The sequence below is a fragment of the Sesamum indicum genome, linkage group LG3, assembly GCF_000512975.1.
Source record: "Sesamum indicum cultivar Zhongzhi No. 13 linkage group LG3, S_indicum_v1.0, whole genome shotgun sequence".
Lineage (NCBI taxonomy): Eukaryota > Viridiplantae > Streptophyta > Magnoliopsida > Lamiales > Pedaliaceae > Sesamum > Sesamum indicum.
Window position 1 is genome coordinate 4,454,184 of NC_026147.1, and position 18,820 is coordinate 4,473,003.

Here is an 18,820-nt window from a genome sequence, read left to right on the forward strand (position 1 = left end):
TCACCCTCGTCTCAACTCTTTCTTTTCTCTCTACTCTATTCTACTCTACTCTGCAAAACAATGCTAATAAGAGTAGTATATATATAGCCATGAGTTATCCTTTTCCCAACTCAACTTGGGATTTCTAAGTTGAATCGGGTTATCCTTCTCTAACTCAACTTTGAATCGGGTTATCCTTCTCCAACTCAACTTTGAATCGGGTTATCCTTCTCCAACTCAACTTGAGATTTCTAAGTTGAATCAGGTTATCATTTTCTTCTTCAAATCAATCTTCACAACTTAACAATCTCCCACTTGAAGATTGATTAGCTTTTCTCCACTTCTTTCTTGGTACCGCCGGGTTTCGTCCACTCTAGTCATCAAGGCCAGTCGAAGTCGTACACAGCTTCAACTTTTCCATCGCAACCGCCTTGGTCAGCATGTCCGCAGGATTCTTTTCTCCTTGGATCTTCTCCAGCTGCAGTGCCTTCTTCTCCAGAAGTTGTCGGATGAAATGGTACTTGATCTCGATGTGCTTTGTCCGCGAATGGAACGCGGGATTCTTTGCCAGATGGATCGCACTCTGGCTATCGCTATGAAGAATCACATCTGCCTGAGGTTTCCCTAATTCACCCAACAAGTGTTGCAGCCAAATGAGCTCCTTAGCCGCCTCAGTAACTGCCACGTACTCAGCTTCCGTCGTGGACAGTGTGACAACCTTCTGCAGCTTTGAGACCCAGGATACGGCTGTACCGCCATATGTGAATACGTACCCTGTAGTGCTCCTCATTTTGTCACAATCACTCCCTACAAAATCAACGTCAACAAACCCAAACAAGGTAAGCTTGCCCTTACCAAACACCAATGCTCGGTCCTTAGTACCCCTTAGGTACCTAAGAATCCATTTCACAGCTTCCCAGTGCATCACTCCTGGATTGCTCATAAAACGGCTAACTACTCCCACTGCATGTGCTATATCCGATCGAGTACAGATCATAGCATACATCAGGCTCCCAATTGCTGAGGCATACGGTGTGACTCTCATCTTTGCACGTTCGGAGTCAGTCTGGGGCGAATCTGTTGGATAGTTTGAACTGATTTCCTAATAGCGTTCCAACCGGTTTTGTATTTTCCATCTTGAATCTGCATAATACCTTCTCAATATAATCAGATTGAGATAACCACAATTTACCAGTACCTTTGTCTCTTGTGATTTTCATGCCCAATATCTGTCTTGCTTCGCCAAGATCTTTCATGTCAAACTTCCTCGACAACTGATCCTTGAGCCTATTGATCTCCTTGACATTTGATCCTGCTATCAACATGTCATCAACATACAGGAGTAGAATGATAAAAAACTCATCGAACCTCTTCACGTAGCAGCAATGATCAGCATTGCATCTAGAGAAACCTATCTCTAGCATGAAGTTGTCAAACTTCCTGTACCACTGCCGCGGAGCCTGTTTCAATCCATACAGGCTTTTCTTCAGGCGACACACCTGCTGATCATCTCCATTATACCCCTCTAGTTGTACCATGTATATCTCCTCCTCAAGATCCCCGTGTAGGAAGGCTGTCTTCACATCCATCTGTTGTAACTCCAAGTTTTCTGCCGCTACCATGCTCAACACAAGACGAATAGTAGTTAACTTAACAACAGGTGTAAAAACATCAGTAAAGTCAATACCGTATCTTTGTTGGAATCCCTTTACTACGAGTCTTGCCTTGTACCGCTTCTTCCCGTCTGATTCTTCCTTAACCCGATAGACCCATCTATTCTGTAGGGCCTTCTTTCCTTTTGGGAGCTGACACAATTCCCATGTGTTGTTTTTCTTCAACGAGTTCATCTCGTCGTTCATCGCAAGCTCCCACTTGCTCTTGTGGACATCATTGACTGCCTCTGCGTAACATTCGGGTTCTTCACAATCAGATAAAAGCAAGTAATAAAGAGAGGGGGAGTACTTATTTGGGGCCCTTCTCAGCCTCGGTTCTCGACCCAGTGCCAAGGGTGTGCTGCTTTCAGTAATCGGTTCCTCCGATACTGGTTCTGGCTCTATCTCCGTCTGTTCGGTTTCGTCCGTCTGAACTCCCACTGAATCCGTATCTGCTGGTCTCATGATCCCGGAATTTGAAATATCGAGATCAACAAATTCCCTTTCCTTCTTGTCATCGTCCGGGCTTACCTTCCTGTCGTTGTACATTACATCCTCATTGAATATAACATTCCTACTACGAATTATTTTCCGGTTTTGATCATCCCAGAATCTATACCCAAATTCGTCAGTCCCATACCCAATGAATGTACATTTAATCGACTTAGCATCCAGCTTAGTCCGATCATCGTTCAAAATATAGGCTGAACAACCAAACGTACGTAAGAAAGAAAGATCCACTTTCTTACCACTCCATACCTCTTCTGGTATCCTGTTGTTCAACGGGACAGAAGGCCCTCGATTGATCAAGAAAGCAGCCGTGTTGACTGCATCTGCCCAAAACATCTTTGGTAGTCCGCTCTTCAATCGCATGCATCTCGCACGCTCATTCAGTGTTCTGTTCATCCCCTCAGCAACGCCATTTTGCTGAGGTGTCCCCGGGATTGTTTTCTGCATTCGGATTCCATGGTTGGCGCAGTAATTCTTGATACCTTCACTGCTATACTCCCCACCGTTATCCGATCTGAGACATTTCACTTGTAGACCTGTCTCATTTTCTACTAGTGCCCTCCATCTCCTGAATGTATCAAAGGCATCAGATTTTCTTTTTAAGAAATACACCCATACCTTTCTAGTGGAGTCATCGACGAATGTCATGTAGTACGTTGATCCACCAAGAGATGACACTGGTGCTGGCCCCCACAAATCGGTGTGAACAAGCTCCAACTTTTCTTTCTTCGGAGTTCTCCCTATGGTCAAAAAGCTCACCCGCTTCTGCTTTCCGAACACGCAGTGTTCACAATGACCCACCTCCACCGATTTTAACTCGGGCAACCGTCCTTTCGACTTCAGCACGTTCATTCCTTTCTCGCTCATGTGGCCCAAACGATTGTGCCATAGGTTAGCCTGCGATACAGTTCCTGCAAAGGGGATGTTTGAACTGGATCCTCCCGCCATGTAAAGCATTCCCGACTTTAGTCCTCGTGCCAAAGTCATTGCTCCCCGACTGATCTTCCACTTCGCGTCTCCAAATGTCGTGTGGAATCCATCACTATCCAGCTGTCCGACTAAGATCAAGTTCCTCTTCAGTCCTCGTATGTGTCTCACATCATGTAGGGTCCAGTATGACCCATTTGTTGATTTGATCCGCACATCTCCCTTTCCTACAATCTTGAGGGGTTTGTTATCTGCAAGATAAACTAAGCCAAAGTCACCTGAGGTGTATGGCTCCATGATGTCTTTGTTGCTGCATGAGTGGAATGAGGCCCCTGAATCCACAACCCAATCATCGGAAGAACTGCTCACACTCAACAAGAGTGCATCCGTGATCTCCTCCGTCGCGGCATTCGCTGTTCGGCCCTCCTTTTCCTTCTTTGGCGCCCGACATTCGCTTTTCATGTGTCCGGGCTTCTCGCAGTTCCAGCACACCATCTCCTTCTTGCCCTTGTTCTTCCCCCTGGACCTTGACCTTGACCTTCCACGGTATTTACCCCGTGTGTCAGGTCTCCCTCTGGACTCTGTATGTAGCGCAGAGCCAGATGATCCACCCGTTTGCTTTCTACGGGTTTCCTCGTTCAACATCATGTCTCTGATGTTGTCGAACTTCATCTTCTCCTTCCCAGACGAAGTGCTCACTGAAGTAACAACCACATCCCAACTGTCAGGTAAAGATGAAAGCAAAATTAACGCTTTTACCTCATCGTCAAACACGATATCCACAGACGCCAGCTGTGTCGTGAGTTGGTTGAAGTCATTGAGGTGATCGGCCACCGACTTCCTCTCCTCCATCTGCAACCTGAATAGTTTTTTCATCAGCATAACCTTGTTCATTGCTGAGGGTTTCTCGTACATATCGGCAAGAGTCTGTAGAACTTCCTTCGTGCTCTTTGCTCCCTTCACATGATAGGCGACATTCCGAGAGAGCGACAGGATTATTGCGCTCATCGCCTTTCGATCGAGCACCTTCCATTCTTCATCACTCGTCTTCTCGGACTTCTCTGCAAGTGGTTCGTATAGGTCCTTCCCGTACAGGTAGGCCTCCATCTGCATACGCCAAAACCCAAAGTCGGAACCATTGAACCGTTCGACTGGAAACTTTCCCTCCATCTTAACTCCTTGAACCAGGCTCTTGATACCAGTTGTTAGGAAATGGATTGGGTTAAGATGGACAACAGCGGAATATGAAGGCGATAAAAGACACACGAATTTGTTAATCCCAGTTCGGATATAAATCCTACGTCTGGGGGCGATACCAAGCCAGGAGAAAACACTCAAAGAGGAGGAAAATTGAGGAGTACAACACACACACACTTGTATGCAAGTCTTCACCACACGTGAAAGACAACACTCACCCTCGTCTCAACTCTTTCTTTTCTCTCTACTCTATTCTACTCTACTCTGCAAAACAATGCTAATAAGAGTAGTATATATATAGCCATGAGTTATCCTTTTCCCAACTCAACTTGGGATTTCTAAGTTGAATCGGGTTATCCTTCTCTAACTCAACTTAAAATCGGGTTATCCTTCTCCAACTCAACTTTGAATCGGGTTATCCTTCTCCAACTCAACTTGGGATTTCTAAGTTGAATCAGGTTATCATTTTCTTCTTCAAATCAATCTTCACAACTTAACAGCACACTGATGGACTCACAACTTTGGTTGATTGGGAGCCAACACAAACTTCTTGAAGATGTATCGTACTGCTCTCCCCACAATGACCACACAGAAAGCATGTATCATCACTGATCGGTACTGAAACATGAATCTTTTGTGCTTTAGGGACACGGATAAGGTGTTCTCTCTTAGGTTCTCTGAAACATAGCTCCCTTAGAATATCACGAATGCCATATGCTTTTATTTTCCCACTACACGTCCATTCACGAATCAAAATTAGATTTCTGTCAGCAAGATCATTCAAGTATTCCTTTGCAGCTTCTTTCACACAATTACCTCCTACTCGTTTTAGAAACCCCTCATTGATCCATAATTTTATCAACTGAGAGACTTTTTAATCCGATCATATTCAGGAAAAACTCACATATAAAGAAAATATGGTTTAAGATGTTTCTGCAAGCTATTGTAACCCAAATACAATATTTTTAAACAATGATCATCATCTCCAGAATTGACAAATGAGGTTACATTCTTTGCGACAAACTCCCAATATTCTCGTGTATGATTGGATTTTGCAAGGAGCCCACCAATTACAACAATTGCTAGAGGAAGCCCGCAGCAACATCTAGCAATATTCCTTCCAATTTCTTCCAAATGTGGATAAGGGCAACTTTTTTGTGCAAAAGCTTTTTCACATAGTAAATCCTCCTTCCAATTTCTTCCAAATGTGGATAAGGGCAACTTTTTTGTGCAAAAGCTTTTTCACATAGTAAATCCCAACTTTTATCATTGTCTAAAAAGTTCACTGTGAAATAATGATTGTCAAAGCCTAAAGGACGAGCCACATCCAACAACCTAGTAGTCACCAAAATTCGACTTCCATTCGTATTATCTAGGAAGTACATTTCAAAATTTTCCCATGCTTTGATACTCCACAAATCATCCATAACAATCAAATACCTTCTACCAAATAAAAGTTTGTGAAAGCATTCTTCTAATTTAATTAGGTCTAGTTCACCTGCATCACTAGCTTCGATTATGTTGGCACATATAAGGTTTAGAAGAACTTTTCGAACGCTATATTGTTGAGATATTGTAAACCAAATGCGTATATCAAAGCCATAGAAAATAAGTCGATGGTTAAAGGCATTTTGATCTAGAGTTGTCTTACCAATGCCTCCTATCCCGACGATTGGGAGGATCCGAAGATCAAATTCATCTCTAGTAAGCTCATCCACGGCCTGAAGCAAGCGTTCATCAAATCCCACCATAGTACTCTTGTCACAGGAAGAAGGTGCGGTAGAACCCATAGACGCAGAAACTATTGGAGGTTGTTCTAGGATGTCAACCCGTTCCTCTTGAACCATCATCAACTTTTCCGTGATGAAATCAATCTTTTTGATAATTTTGTCGATATCTTGACAGAAGGATGAGAGAGCAGCCACATGATGAGTTGATGATGGTCAAAGACGAATGGGCCGACCCGCAAGAACAAAGCCCATAGCTTTGTTGTCGGTCAGATCATGAGACATACTTTCTTCGATTGACAAGAATAGTACTATGGTTGGATTTGATGAACACTTGGTTCATGATATGGATGAGCTCACTAGAGATGAACTTGATCTCCAAATCTTCCCAATCGTCGGAATGGGGGTATTGATAAGACTACTCTAGCTAGAAGCATTTTTGAACATCCATATATAGTCAATCACTTTGATGTGTATAGATGGCTGACAATATATCAAGAAAATAGGGTGAGTAAAATTGTTCTAAATGATATGCATAAAATTGGTGAAAATAGCTCGAAATGCCCCCATGATATTTTTATAGGCAATAAAAAAAACCCTCATGTTATAAAAAAGACGGCAAAATGCACCCTTTTCATTTAGAAATTAATGGAAATAGAATTATATTTCAGGAGGATTTCTTGTTGAAGGGAAATCTGGTAAGTTTTTCAACTTGGGACCACTTTTAGGGGGAAATATAATTATATTTCAAGAGGAAAAAGCAAATTTTGAAAGAAATTATAGCAAAGAAAGAGGGATTTCTCTCATGTTTTACAAAAAATTGAATCTCATCCTTCCCATATTTCTATAAATTGAAGTCAAGTATAAGCAATATAAAAAATTATATCTTCAACAAGTGAATTAAGTAGGTTAAATGAAGCATTTATATGCTACTATTGGAATAAGGACCAATATTCCCTTCAGCCAAAAATACTTAACATCCACGTACTTGGTACGTGACCGACAACGTTAAATTGTTGATGGAAAAATAAATGAGAACTAAAAGTGTTAATTTTTATAATTTACGAAACTAAAAATACTAATTCTGTTATGAATAAGATCAAAAATGAAAATGACCTAATTTATATGACTAAAAATGATATTTCCCCTTTCTTAGTCACTAGGAATCAATTAGGATTTTGACCGCAAAGTTGGTTCTCCTTTGCCTCAATCTGTTGTCCATCAATGTGTTGCACAAAGTGTAGCCACATTTTAAAATATGAAGGGCTATTTTGAATCCCTAATAACTTAACGGAATAAAATGCCAAATCGGAGCAAAACTATACTTTGAGTCTAATAGAATAAAATGCCAAATCGGAGCAAAACTATACTTTGAGTCTAATAGGACAGGTTGTTTAATAATTTAGCTATCTACTTTACGAAAATATTAAAATAGTCTCGTAATTAGTAAAATTCAACACATATTTAGGTAATCAATTATCAACTATTTTTCTTTATTAATTTGTTTCACTATACCAAAAAATATTATTGAAAGTTAAATTCTAAGTTAATTTATCATATTTAGGTAACATAAACATAGAGTAAGTAAATATTTTTTATAAATAATGAGAATTAAAAACATAAAAATTGCTTGAATTATGCAAGGGGAGTCGAACGATATATTTAATGGTTGACAACTTGCCATGATGGTACCGAAATTTTAACGAGAAGTTGGCAGCAATTCGTCGTGAAATAAAATAATTTTTTTTAAAAAAAAAAACTTTGTCACCGCGATTTTGAACTGCAGTGACATATTAAATTTTTTTTTAAAAAAAAAAACAATGTCACCGCGGTGGTAAACCGCGGTGACATAGAAAATTTTTTTTTTTAAATAAAAAACTGACCGCGGTGCCACTTACTTTTTAAAATTTTTACAAAATACATTACTTTTCTAATTTTTCTTTTTTTTTGTATTTTTTAAATAAATTCCCCGTGATTTAATTGATCCCCATTTAATCCTTCAATTGAAATATTTGATTTACATGGCAATTTATTTAATTTATTTTTTGTTGTTTTTTAACTTACTTTAACATGACAATGTGGTGATGTAACTAATTCTTATTTATATCTATGCTATTTCTTAATACATTATTTTTTTTTTATTTTTTCTTGAATAATTTAAGTCATTTCAAGCTATTTCTTAAAAGCTATAAATATTTTACAAACTTTGAATTGTTTTGAAAATTATAATTAATAATAACTTTTTACTTATTAAGTACTAATATAATAATTATTATGTGATTTACAAATACTTGCAATTTATTAATTTTTTTTAAGAAATGTCCTTAATAAATATATATTATTTCATGGAAAAATTTGCGAGCTTTATTGATTCTATTATCTTTCTGTATATCTATTTACTTTTGTTTGTTTTTCTATTACTAAATCAATTATTTTCATGCAATTATTGAGCTATATAGTTTTAATGTTGATTTTTATGAAAAGTTTTAAGAAAAATAGATGTTTTAATTGTGTAAGTTATAGTCGAGGGAATCTTCTGACTTTTCCTCGTTTCACACTACATCTAATGAATATTTATAACTTCGAAAACGGTGCTTTTCAATTTGACAAATTAATTAATCACAATTGTTGCAAAATTCATTTTATTAGAGGGCTGTATGCTTCAGCTCACATATTAAGAAGGGCCATGTTGCTGTCTGGCTTGCACAAACCATTTCACTCACATTGTCTGTTATCTCTTTGCTCAAACTCGTAGAGCAATTGCAACAAAGATCAGAATGGCAGTTGCAGCTTATGCCTCTCTTCTTTCTCTTTCCCATGTCTTGGAGAATATCCTCCATCCTGCTCGCCGGACGAGGTCAATAGAGATGAACCTGATCTCCAAATCATCCCAATAGTTGGAATTTGCTTTGTCAAAAAGCCTTTGGTGAAGACAATTGTCCATATTCGGAATTGGAAGAAATTGGTAAGACTATTGCAAAGAAGTGCTATGGACTTCCTTTAGCAATTGTTGTGATTGGTGGATTGCTTGCAAATTCCAACAGGACACTAGAGCACTGGGAGTCGGTAGCCAAAAGTATAAACTCATTTTCTAACTTAGAATACAGTGACCGTTGTTTAAAAATATTGTCTTTGAGTTACGATAACTTACCTATTCATCTTAAACCATGTTTTCTCTATATGCGGATTTTTCCTGAAGATGACGAGATTAAAGCCTCCAAGCTAATAAAATTATGGGTTGGCGAAGGATTTTTGAAACCATCGATAGCTAAAACCTTGGATGAGGTTGCAGAGGAATACTTGAGAAACCTTATTGACAGGAATCTGATTTTGGTTCGTGAATGGAAGGATGTAGGGAAGAGAGCTAAAACATGCGGCATTCATGATCTTTTAAGGGACCTATGCTTGAGACAGTCTCGAAAAGAATGTATGATTTGTGTCCCAAAAGCGCAATGTATTGATTTTGAGGGCGAGGTCAATGACGATTGTTTCATATGTAGTTCTTGTGCCAAAGTCCAAAGGATGGATCTCCCTCAAGTTCAGGTTGCCTCACAATCAACATCTCTTTCAAGCATTTTAGTGTGCAACGACTGTAGGATTATGTATCCGAATCTTATTAGATTGAGATTATTGAGGGTGAAAGCAGTTTCCCATATGGGCGTTGATATAGACTTTCAGTATCCCACTAAATTGCGCTACCTTTATATGAACAATGTGATGCCGTTGAACTTTGAACCTACAATATCTTTGTTGTGGAACCTACAAACTTTAATTTTGAGTTTTCCCATTGGAGCAAATCTCCCGTCTGAAATTTGGGATATGCCACAACTTAGGCATCTAATTTCAGACGGACATTTTGATTTACCTCACCCAGTAGTTACCGAAAATTCAATGATCATGGAGAACCTACATACGCTTGCTAATTTTCAAAATTTTAGGTGTACAATTGATTTCCTTGATAGAGTTCCAAATCTTAAGAAACTGGGAATTATTCGCTATGAAAAAAGTAGCAGTGGTCTAGAAAATCTTGCTCGCCTACAGAAACTTGAATCACTTTATCTTTTTGAGAAAAATGTGTCGCTATTGGCAAACATCACCTTCCCCACTTCACTCAAGAAATTGAGTTTGTCAAATTGTTGTATTCCTTGGGAGGAGATGACGGTTTTTGGTTCTGTTTTGCCCAATCTTGAAAAGCTTACATTGTACCGTAATGCATTCAAGGGAGCTGAGTGGAGTCCAGTTGAAGGACAATTTCCTCGATTGAAAGTCTTAATCATAGTATGCAATGACCTGGTGAGGTGGAGAGCAGAAAGTATACACTTCCCCAATCTTGAGAGACTTCATCTTGAGTCTATGGAGTGCTTGGAGGAGATCCCTTCGGGTATTGGAGATATACCCACGCTCCTCTCAATTCATCTCTGGAAATGCAGTGATTCTTCCGTCAATTCGGCAAAGCAAATATAGGAGGAACAACAAAGCTTCGGAAATGAGACCCTCCAACTTTATGTAGAGGAAGAACAAGTAGTCAGAGTTACTCAGTAATACTATTTCAGTTTTACAGTTTATGTAAGAAGAGTAGCTACATCAAATGCCCAAACTATTTTTAGAATTTATTGGTTATATGTGCTACTGTAGTTATTATGTTAAATATTGTTACTGTTTTTAAAAAATTAGTTTATTAACTCTCATGACATTTAACTTTTTTCATCTATTCCGTATTTAAGGGTTATTTATAAAATAGTATGTTTGAGTTAATTTGATAGAAAGAAAAAAAAAATATATATATATATATATAGACTGTAGAGAGTAGAAACTTATCGTGGTATTTTCTTCTCAAAATTACCTATCAACTATTACATAAATGGAGTACAAAACTCCTTAGATATTACAGACCAATATTACAAACTTTCAATAATATTATGAACAAAAATAGAGTAATAATGAGAAGAACAATATAGTAATGAAAAAGGCTCATAATAACTAGAACCAAAACCTTTAAAGGAAACACCGTCACTAGGTATCGCACCCACAAGCAAACTGACGCACAGTTGCACCACCACAAACCTCAACAACATCTTGATTTTTCAGATTACAAAATTCCACACTCTCGGTCACTAAGACCCGACTTAGCTCACAAAGAATTTTTAGAAAAAGAGGGGGATAATAACAATTGAATGTTAATTTATTTGCCACATGACCTCATTGATCTTCCTTCATTATTAAAACTTTTATTGGCAACTTTTTCTATATTTAATTATTTCTTCCCCCTTTAGTTGATTCAATATTTGATGTTCCTATTATTTATTTTGTATCTTTTATGATTTTATTATAACATGTCACTGATGCGATCTGCACCAGTTTTATTACATCTTTTTTTCAAGTTTGTGTACTCAAGGATAGATGTCACTAATATTATTCTTTATTTGCACAACATTAATATCTTTTCACCATAATACAAGAGAAACCAAATATAATTCATACAATGTCATTAATTACTACAAAAAGTTGGGTTGACGTCACTAAAAGAAACACAAGTTTTTGTCATGGCTAATCACCATAGCCAAAAAAAAAAAATGTAGTAAATAATCATTATGCACAATTATACAATAACCATTAGCAGTGATCTCAGTAAGCGAAGTCAAAATATTAATCATAGTTAAAAATCATGAAAAGTGTTTTGCCCCTAAGTAAGTTTTATAATGTAAACTAACAAATATTTAATATTTACTTTAGATGCTTGATAAATGTTATCTTTATAAATGCAAAAAGAAAAATATATTATAAAAGGAAGTCCGTGCTTAACTTCCATACATTTATTATATATTTTTTGGCTTGAGTTACTTAATATACTAATATATTATCTATAATATTTTTTGAAAATTATTTTAAGTTCAAATTATAAATTTACTTGATAGTCTATTTGATTTGAATTATTATTTTTGAAAATGATTGGTCAATCGTACTTCATTTAAATTTTAATATGTGTCAAGTCGATTGTTCTTATATCTCTGTTAATAACTTGATTGTTAAGGAATAACATTTAAGTCTTGATATTTTTTTTTTGTACAAATCAAATTCCTCGCGTACATTAAATTTTGTACACTGACATTTTGTTCTATTATATTATAGATGAATGAAAAAGATTACATCTCAAATGTTTAAATTATATTTTAGTTGATCTTACTACAAAAAATGCTTTTTACATAAAATGAGTTGATTCTCATTTTTCTTTTAACCTATTTTACTCTTCAAAATATTTATTTTATCATCTAACCTATTTAATATGAAAAATGATCCAACTAATTCTCATTTATATTTATGCTAGAAAATTTCTCAATGTATTAATCCTTTCAATTTTCATGAATTTTTTTAGTTATTTCGTGATATATCATAAGGATATTTATTTATCTAGGTTTATCATATTATGTATATAATAAAAAAATAGATTAGTATGAGTAAATAAGTATAATGTGACAAGAAATTAATGAGTAAATATGAATAATGTGAAATTAAGGGAAGAATAATTTTTTAGTCCGTTAAGTATGCTCGGTTTTAGTTTTAGTCTTATAAGTATGTCCATTTTTTATTAACTTCAGTAACTTATAAAATTGATTACATTTAGTCTTTCGATGGATTGGATTTATAATTTGTGCCGAAAAAGTGATATGGCTAGACACCTAGATGCGTTTTTGTTGATTTATAATCCTATATGGCTAAAATCATTAGGTGGAAGACAAGTTAGCCATCTTTCGATAGGAAGAAATGTGATTTTTCCCTCCAAAATACTTTTCCTAACCAACAAAATATATATTCTTCTCTCCATGCTTGCACAAACCCATTTCTCTCCTTTATCTCTCGACTCCAATGTCTTCTTCCATGGAAGGACCACTTTTTTGTTACTGTGAAAAAAAGACAATAGTTCAGACTTCTTGGACTAATCAAAATCCAAGAAGGAGGTTCCATTCCTGTCAAGATTACAAGGTAATAAGTTCACTTTTTTTCCTAATATTTTTTTTTTAATTTTTTTTCAAATTTTTTGAATGAATTTAGTTTTGTATAGAGAGAAGGGTCTGCCCAGTTAGCATACAAGCCACGTACTCTCCCATGTGGCATTACACGTGGTTAATTGATCGGAAATTGGACCAACTAATTTACACGTTGGCAAGTTCCAAGTAAATTTAAAATTTTGGCCAAAAAAAAGTAGAAAACCCTCAAACAGACTAAATCTAAACAATTTTGTAAGTTATTGGAGTTAATAAAAATTGGGCATATTTATAGGATTAAAATCAAAATTAGACGTATTTAACGGATTAAAAATATATTTTTCCCTGAAAAAAGTAGTTAATGAGAGTAAATAATAAATATAAGAAGTAATTAGTATATTATCCTTAGGAATAATATTATTATAAGATTAATTTAAATAAATCAAAAAATAAAAAAACTTTTAGGGCCATTCATGCTTTTATTTATAATAATAATAATAATAATAATAATAATAATAATATAGTATAATTGTAGAACCCTCTATCGCTACTAGGGCTAAATTTTTCTTAAACGTTATACTTAAAGTAACCTTGTATTCATATATATAAATATGCACATAATTATCTAATCAATATGCACATAATTATCTAATCAATATGCATATGTAATCCCCATGCTTTTACGTTCTCTTTACACAAACAAAATGTGATTTGTATTCTAACCAACAATGAGGAAAAAACTGCATACTGGCCTAACATGACTGAATATAGTGTTTGGACCTAGCCTTCAACAGGCAGACACCTCAAAGTCTACTTCTGAAAAAAATATCAGTAGAGGAATGAGTCTGCCACTCAGTAAGTAAATAACCAGCTCTATCTATATATATATATATATATATATATCAAATATAGCCCTAAACAAGATAAGTAGGCAACATGCATAGAATATAATCAATTTTATTCTAACATAATCAGCTTCATTGCACCACATATCTAACCCGCAATAAAACAACCAATTAAACTCCCTTTTTTCCTAATTTGCTTATCAAAAGGTGATATCGTATTTTTCCCATCAACTCAACCTCACTATTATATTGTTCAAGTGAATCCCCTTGACAGCTAGCTCAACAATCTTATCGCTTCATAGCTCTTTTCATATCACATCTTTTTCACATCATATCAAAGCTCTTTTCATTTTATTTCTTTCTCATATCGCATCACAGCTCTTTTCATTTCATTTTGCCTTACAGGCTTTCAACAATATCAAGAGGTATTCACATCACAATTATATTCAATTTTCACTATTCCCCCGTTTTCATATATCACCATTATTGTAAGCAACTATACCAATATATTCTCACTTTTATACACCCCCAACACATCATACAACAAACATAATACCATTGTATATTCTCATTTCACGTATACAATATCGTCCATCAAATTAAATTATCCACCACTCATATATTTCAGATAAACCGACTTCAGCATGAATCACAAATTTATATAACAACAATATCACAAATAAAGAAAATATATATAGGTAATACTAATTATTTACTTACCTCGATTTTACAATTCTTTTATCTACTCAATAGGTAATGGTTTGGTCCTTTCACTTTACCCCCGTATTTTAGTGAGTTATAACGCATTCAATTAATATATTGTGAATATCATAATTTCTTTTAAATAAAATATTAAATATTATTCGCACAATTTCTAATAATTTTTTTATATTTTATTTCTACCGAAATATAAATCTTCGCTTTAGTTCTTCTTAATAACTAGACACTCTAGTCTTCATAAAAATACCTATACTTTATCATTTAATTCGTAGGGATTCGTTTAACCAAACCCCGTATATATTTATAACTATCGTTTTCAATAACATCCCTAAATTAGGTTATCATTAAAAACCTCATTTTTCTTCTTTAATAACATAATATTCTTAAATACAATTTTTGGAATATTTCTATGAATTTTCTATCAATTCCTCGCTACTATATAATTTAATTAAAAAATAATATGTAGAATTGCGTATTTAGTTCATAATTCCGATGGAATTGTATAAATTAACAATAGTAATATTTAAATCTAACAAATTTAATAATCTAATGAACCAAAAATATTATTTTTATATCTGATTTGATATTCAATTCTACACTAATTTGACTAGCCAGACTCATAAAATATTCCAATTAAATAGTACATCGCTCAATATAAACAACATTTAATAAATGAACTAATTAAATATTATAATTATACACATTAATATAAATTAAAAATATAATTTCCATACCTCGGCTTCCTTTTTTTTTTTTCGCGACAGAGAATTGCAATTTTTCAATTGTGTGCTCTGCAGTGTGTGTTGTGTATGTGTGTGTATAAAGAAGAAAGAAAAAGACTGAAGAGTGTTGAGGCGGTGGGGGTTGATGGCCCCCACCTCCCACTCTCAACTCTCTTTCATATATATATACTAATATATATATATATATAAATAATATTATTATTTTATTTTATTTATTTAATTAGATTTTTCTCAAAATATCAATTACGTCCTTCCTGAATTTTCTTAATTAATATAAGTTGTACCTAAATATTATAACGAACTCCAATTTAATCCATGTGAGTTATTATTATGTTCTAATTGTGACGTATAATTTATTTACTAATCACTAAGTTTCATAAGGATTTACCAATTAATCCTATAATTATGTATTATAATCTTTAGAATGTCACAATTCTCCCCTCATAATAAAAATTTTGTCCTAAAAATTTAACTAACTTACAAGCTCAGGTAATAAATATGGGTATTTTTCTTTCATGTTCTCCTCAACTTCCAAGAATAAATACCAGCTCAACTAACCCCTTGGAGAGTGATGACTCCACTTGACCTTCACCATAAGTATTTCTTTATTTCTCAATTTCTTTACTATGAGTAATTACCATGGCTATAAAGTAAAAAATATGGTGAATACCAATTAGTCAAGATTGTGCAATGGCTTTGATCAGCTGATATTTTAAACAAGAGATGCTAAAATATTAACTACAACTAAGAACAATAGCAAATATTTTAACCACAGGTAAAATTATGTTTAATGTTGATTACCCATGCATGGTCCAACTTAAGTTTTCGCTTCGATTTTGTCTGACTGTTGTAGATATTATTAATTTATCATCACTTGTAAGGCGTAGTAATTTATAGTGTAGGAAATAATTTAATTTTTTTTTTTTGTAGTGAATTAAATATTTGAAAACAATTGCCCTTATATTATATAGTACGAAGGTTTTTTTTTCTTTTGCTACATATTTTCATCTTAAATTATGTTAATTTTTTCTTGATTGGATAAATGTATGTTTTGATTACAATAAAGTAAAATATCATTCTCAAGTTAAGTAGTTCAAATAATAACGAATTAGTACAACAAATACACAAAATCATGTAAAAAGTAATTATTAATTTGATAAGAACATTATTAATTGGATCCATTTGGAGGGAATCTTCTGACTTTTTCGTCGTTTCACACTCACCCAATCAGGGCCAAGTTGCTAGCTGACTTGCACAAACCATAATCATTCACATTCTCTGTAATCTCTTTGCTCAAACTCGTCCAGCAATTGCAACAAAGATCAGAATGGCAGTAGCAGCTTATGCCTCTCTACTTTCTCTTTCGCATGTCTTGGAGAATATCCAGCACCCTGCTCGCCGGACTCGCCTTCATCTAGACTGGAACCAACTTCAAACCTTGCAGCAAAAAGTTCAGTTCTTGCTGGAATTTCTTGAAGTTGATTCTGGGAGAATAAGCCTAGAAATGGAAGATCTGGCAAGACAGATCGCTATTGTTGCTGATGAAGCAGAAGATGTCATTGACTTACATGTCGTATATCAACTTGGTGAGGGATGTCGGGATGAAAGTCAGGATATGGCCGCCCTCTCATCTTTCTATCAAGATATACACAAAGTAATCCAAAAGATTGACTCCATCATGAACGAGTTGGGGATGATCCAAGAGGACTGCACCCATGTCTCAAAACAACAACCCGCAGTATCTGTGCCTGATAGTTCATCCACAGCATTTACTTCCAGTGGCAAGAGTAGTACCATGGTCGGATTTGATGAGCACTTGGTTCGAGTCATGGACGAGCTCACTAGAAATGAACCTGATCTCCAAATCATCCCAATAACTGGGATGGGAGGTATTGGTAAGACTACTCTAGCTAAAAGTACTTTTGACAATTCATATGTTGTGAACCACTTTGATAAACGTATTTGGTTTACAATATCTCAAAAATATAGTGCTCGGGAAATTCTTGCGCGCCTTCTTAATGATGGAAAAGACCAAGAAAGTAGAGAAACTTTGGCTGAATTAGGACAAAGATTGCATAAAAGTTTATTTGGTAGAAGATATTTGATTGTCATGGATGATATGTGGAATATCAGTGCTTGGGATGATTTAAGTTTGTTTTTTCCAAATAATAGGAATGGAAGTCGAATACTGGTGACCACTAGGATTTCAAATGTCGCAATTTCTTTAGGTTCTCATAGCCCTTATGTGATGGATTTTCTAGATGAGGATAAGAGTTGGAATTTGCTTTGTCAAAAAGCCTTTGGAGAAGACAATTGTCCATATCCGAAATTAGAAGAAATTGGTAAGACTATTGCAAAGAAGTGCAATGGACTTCCTTTAGCAATTGTTGTGATTGGTGGATTGCTTGCAAATTCCAACAGGATACTGGAGCACTGGGAGTCAGTAGCCAAAAGTATAAACTCATTTTCTAACTTAGAATACAATGACCGTTGTTTAAAAATATTGTCTTTGAGTTACGATAACTTACCTATTCATCTTAAACCATGTTTTCTCTATATGCGGATGTTTCCTGAAGATGACGAGATTAAAGCCTCCGAGCTAATAAAATTATGGGTTGCCGAAGGATTTTTGAAACCATCGAGAGCTAAAACCTTGGAAGAGGTTGCAGAGGAATACTTGAGAAATCTTATTGACAGGAATCTGATTTTGGTTCATAAATGGAATTATGGAGGGAAGAAAGCTAAAACATGCAGGATTCATGATCTTCTAAGGGACCTATGCTTGAGACAATCTCAAAAAGAATGTTTGATTTGTGTACCAAAAGCGCAACGTATTGATTTTTTTGAGCCCCGGTGGGAAATTTGCCTTTGTTTCCTATGTAGTTCTCAGCTCGATGAAGATCAAAGGATGGATCTTCCTGAAGTTCAGGTTACCTCACAGTCGACATCACTTGCAAGCCTTTCAGTGTGCGACGGCTGTCGGATTATGTATCCGAATCTGGTTAGATTGAGATTATTGAGGGTGAAAGCCTATGTGGACGATATGGAATTTCTGCATCCCACTAAATTGTGCTACCTTAAGATGAAATTTGAATCTCCGTCTACAATATCTTTGCTGTGGAACCTACAAATTTTAACTTTGAGTCTTTCCTCCGGAGTACTCCCGTCTGAAATCTGGGATATGCCACAACTTAGGCATCTAAATAGTTACCCAGGATTCAGTGATCATGGAGAACCTACAGACGCTTGCTGATTTTCGAGATTTTAGGTGTACTATTGATGTCCTTGATAGAATTCCAAATCTTAAGAAACTGGGAATTGTTTACATTAAAAAAGGCAGCGGTGGTCTAGGTGGTCTAGAAAATCTTGCTCGCCTACAGAAACTTGAATCATTTTATCTTTTCGAGAAAAATGTGTCGCTATTGGCAAACATCAGCTTCCCCACTTCACTCAAGAAATTGCGTTTGTCAAATTGTTGTATTCCTTGGGAGAAGATGACGGTCTTTGGTTCTATTTTGCCCAATCTTGAAAAGCTTA

At 35.3% G+C, this 18,820-nt stretch overlaps 2 protein-coding genes across 2 annotated transcripts; both read left to right on the forward strand.

Annotated features, from left to right (window-relative positions):
- Positions 9,173-10,456, forward strand: LOC105157427 (putative late blight resistance protein homolog R1A-3). The gene has a single exon (XM_011073836.1). The coding sequence runs from the start codon at positions 9,173-9,175 to the stop codon at positions 10,454-10,456; it is 1,284 nt and encodes a 427-aa protein (XP_011072138.1).
- LOC105157428 (putative late blight resistance protein homolog R1B-17) lies at positions 16,381-18,536 on the forward strand. The gene has a single exon (XM_020692296.1). The coding sequence runs from the start codon at positions 16,611-16,613 to the stop codon at positions 18,534-18,536; it is 1,926 nt and encodes a 641-aa protein (XP_020547955.1). The 5' UTR covers positions 16,381-16,610.

Coding starts and splice junctions, on each gene's coding strand:
- LOC105157427 (XM_011073836.1), top strand. CDS start 9,173: ATGCGGATTTTTCCTGAAGATGACGAGATTAAAGCCTCCAAGCTAATA.
- LOC105157428 (XM_020692296.1), top strand. CDS start 16,611: ATGGCAGTAGCAGCTTATGCCTCTCTACTTTCTCTTTCGCATGTCTTG.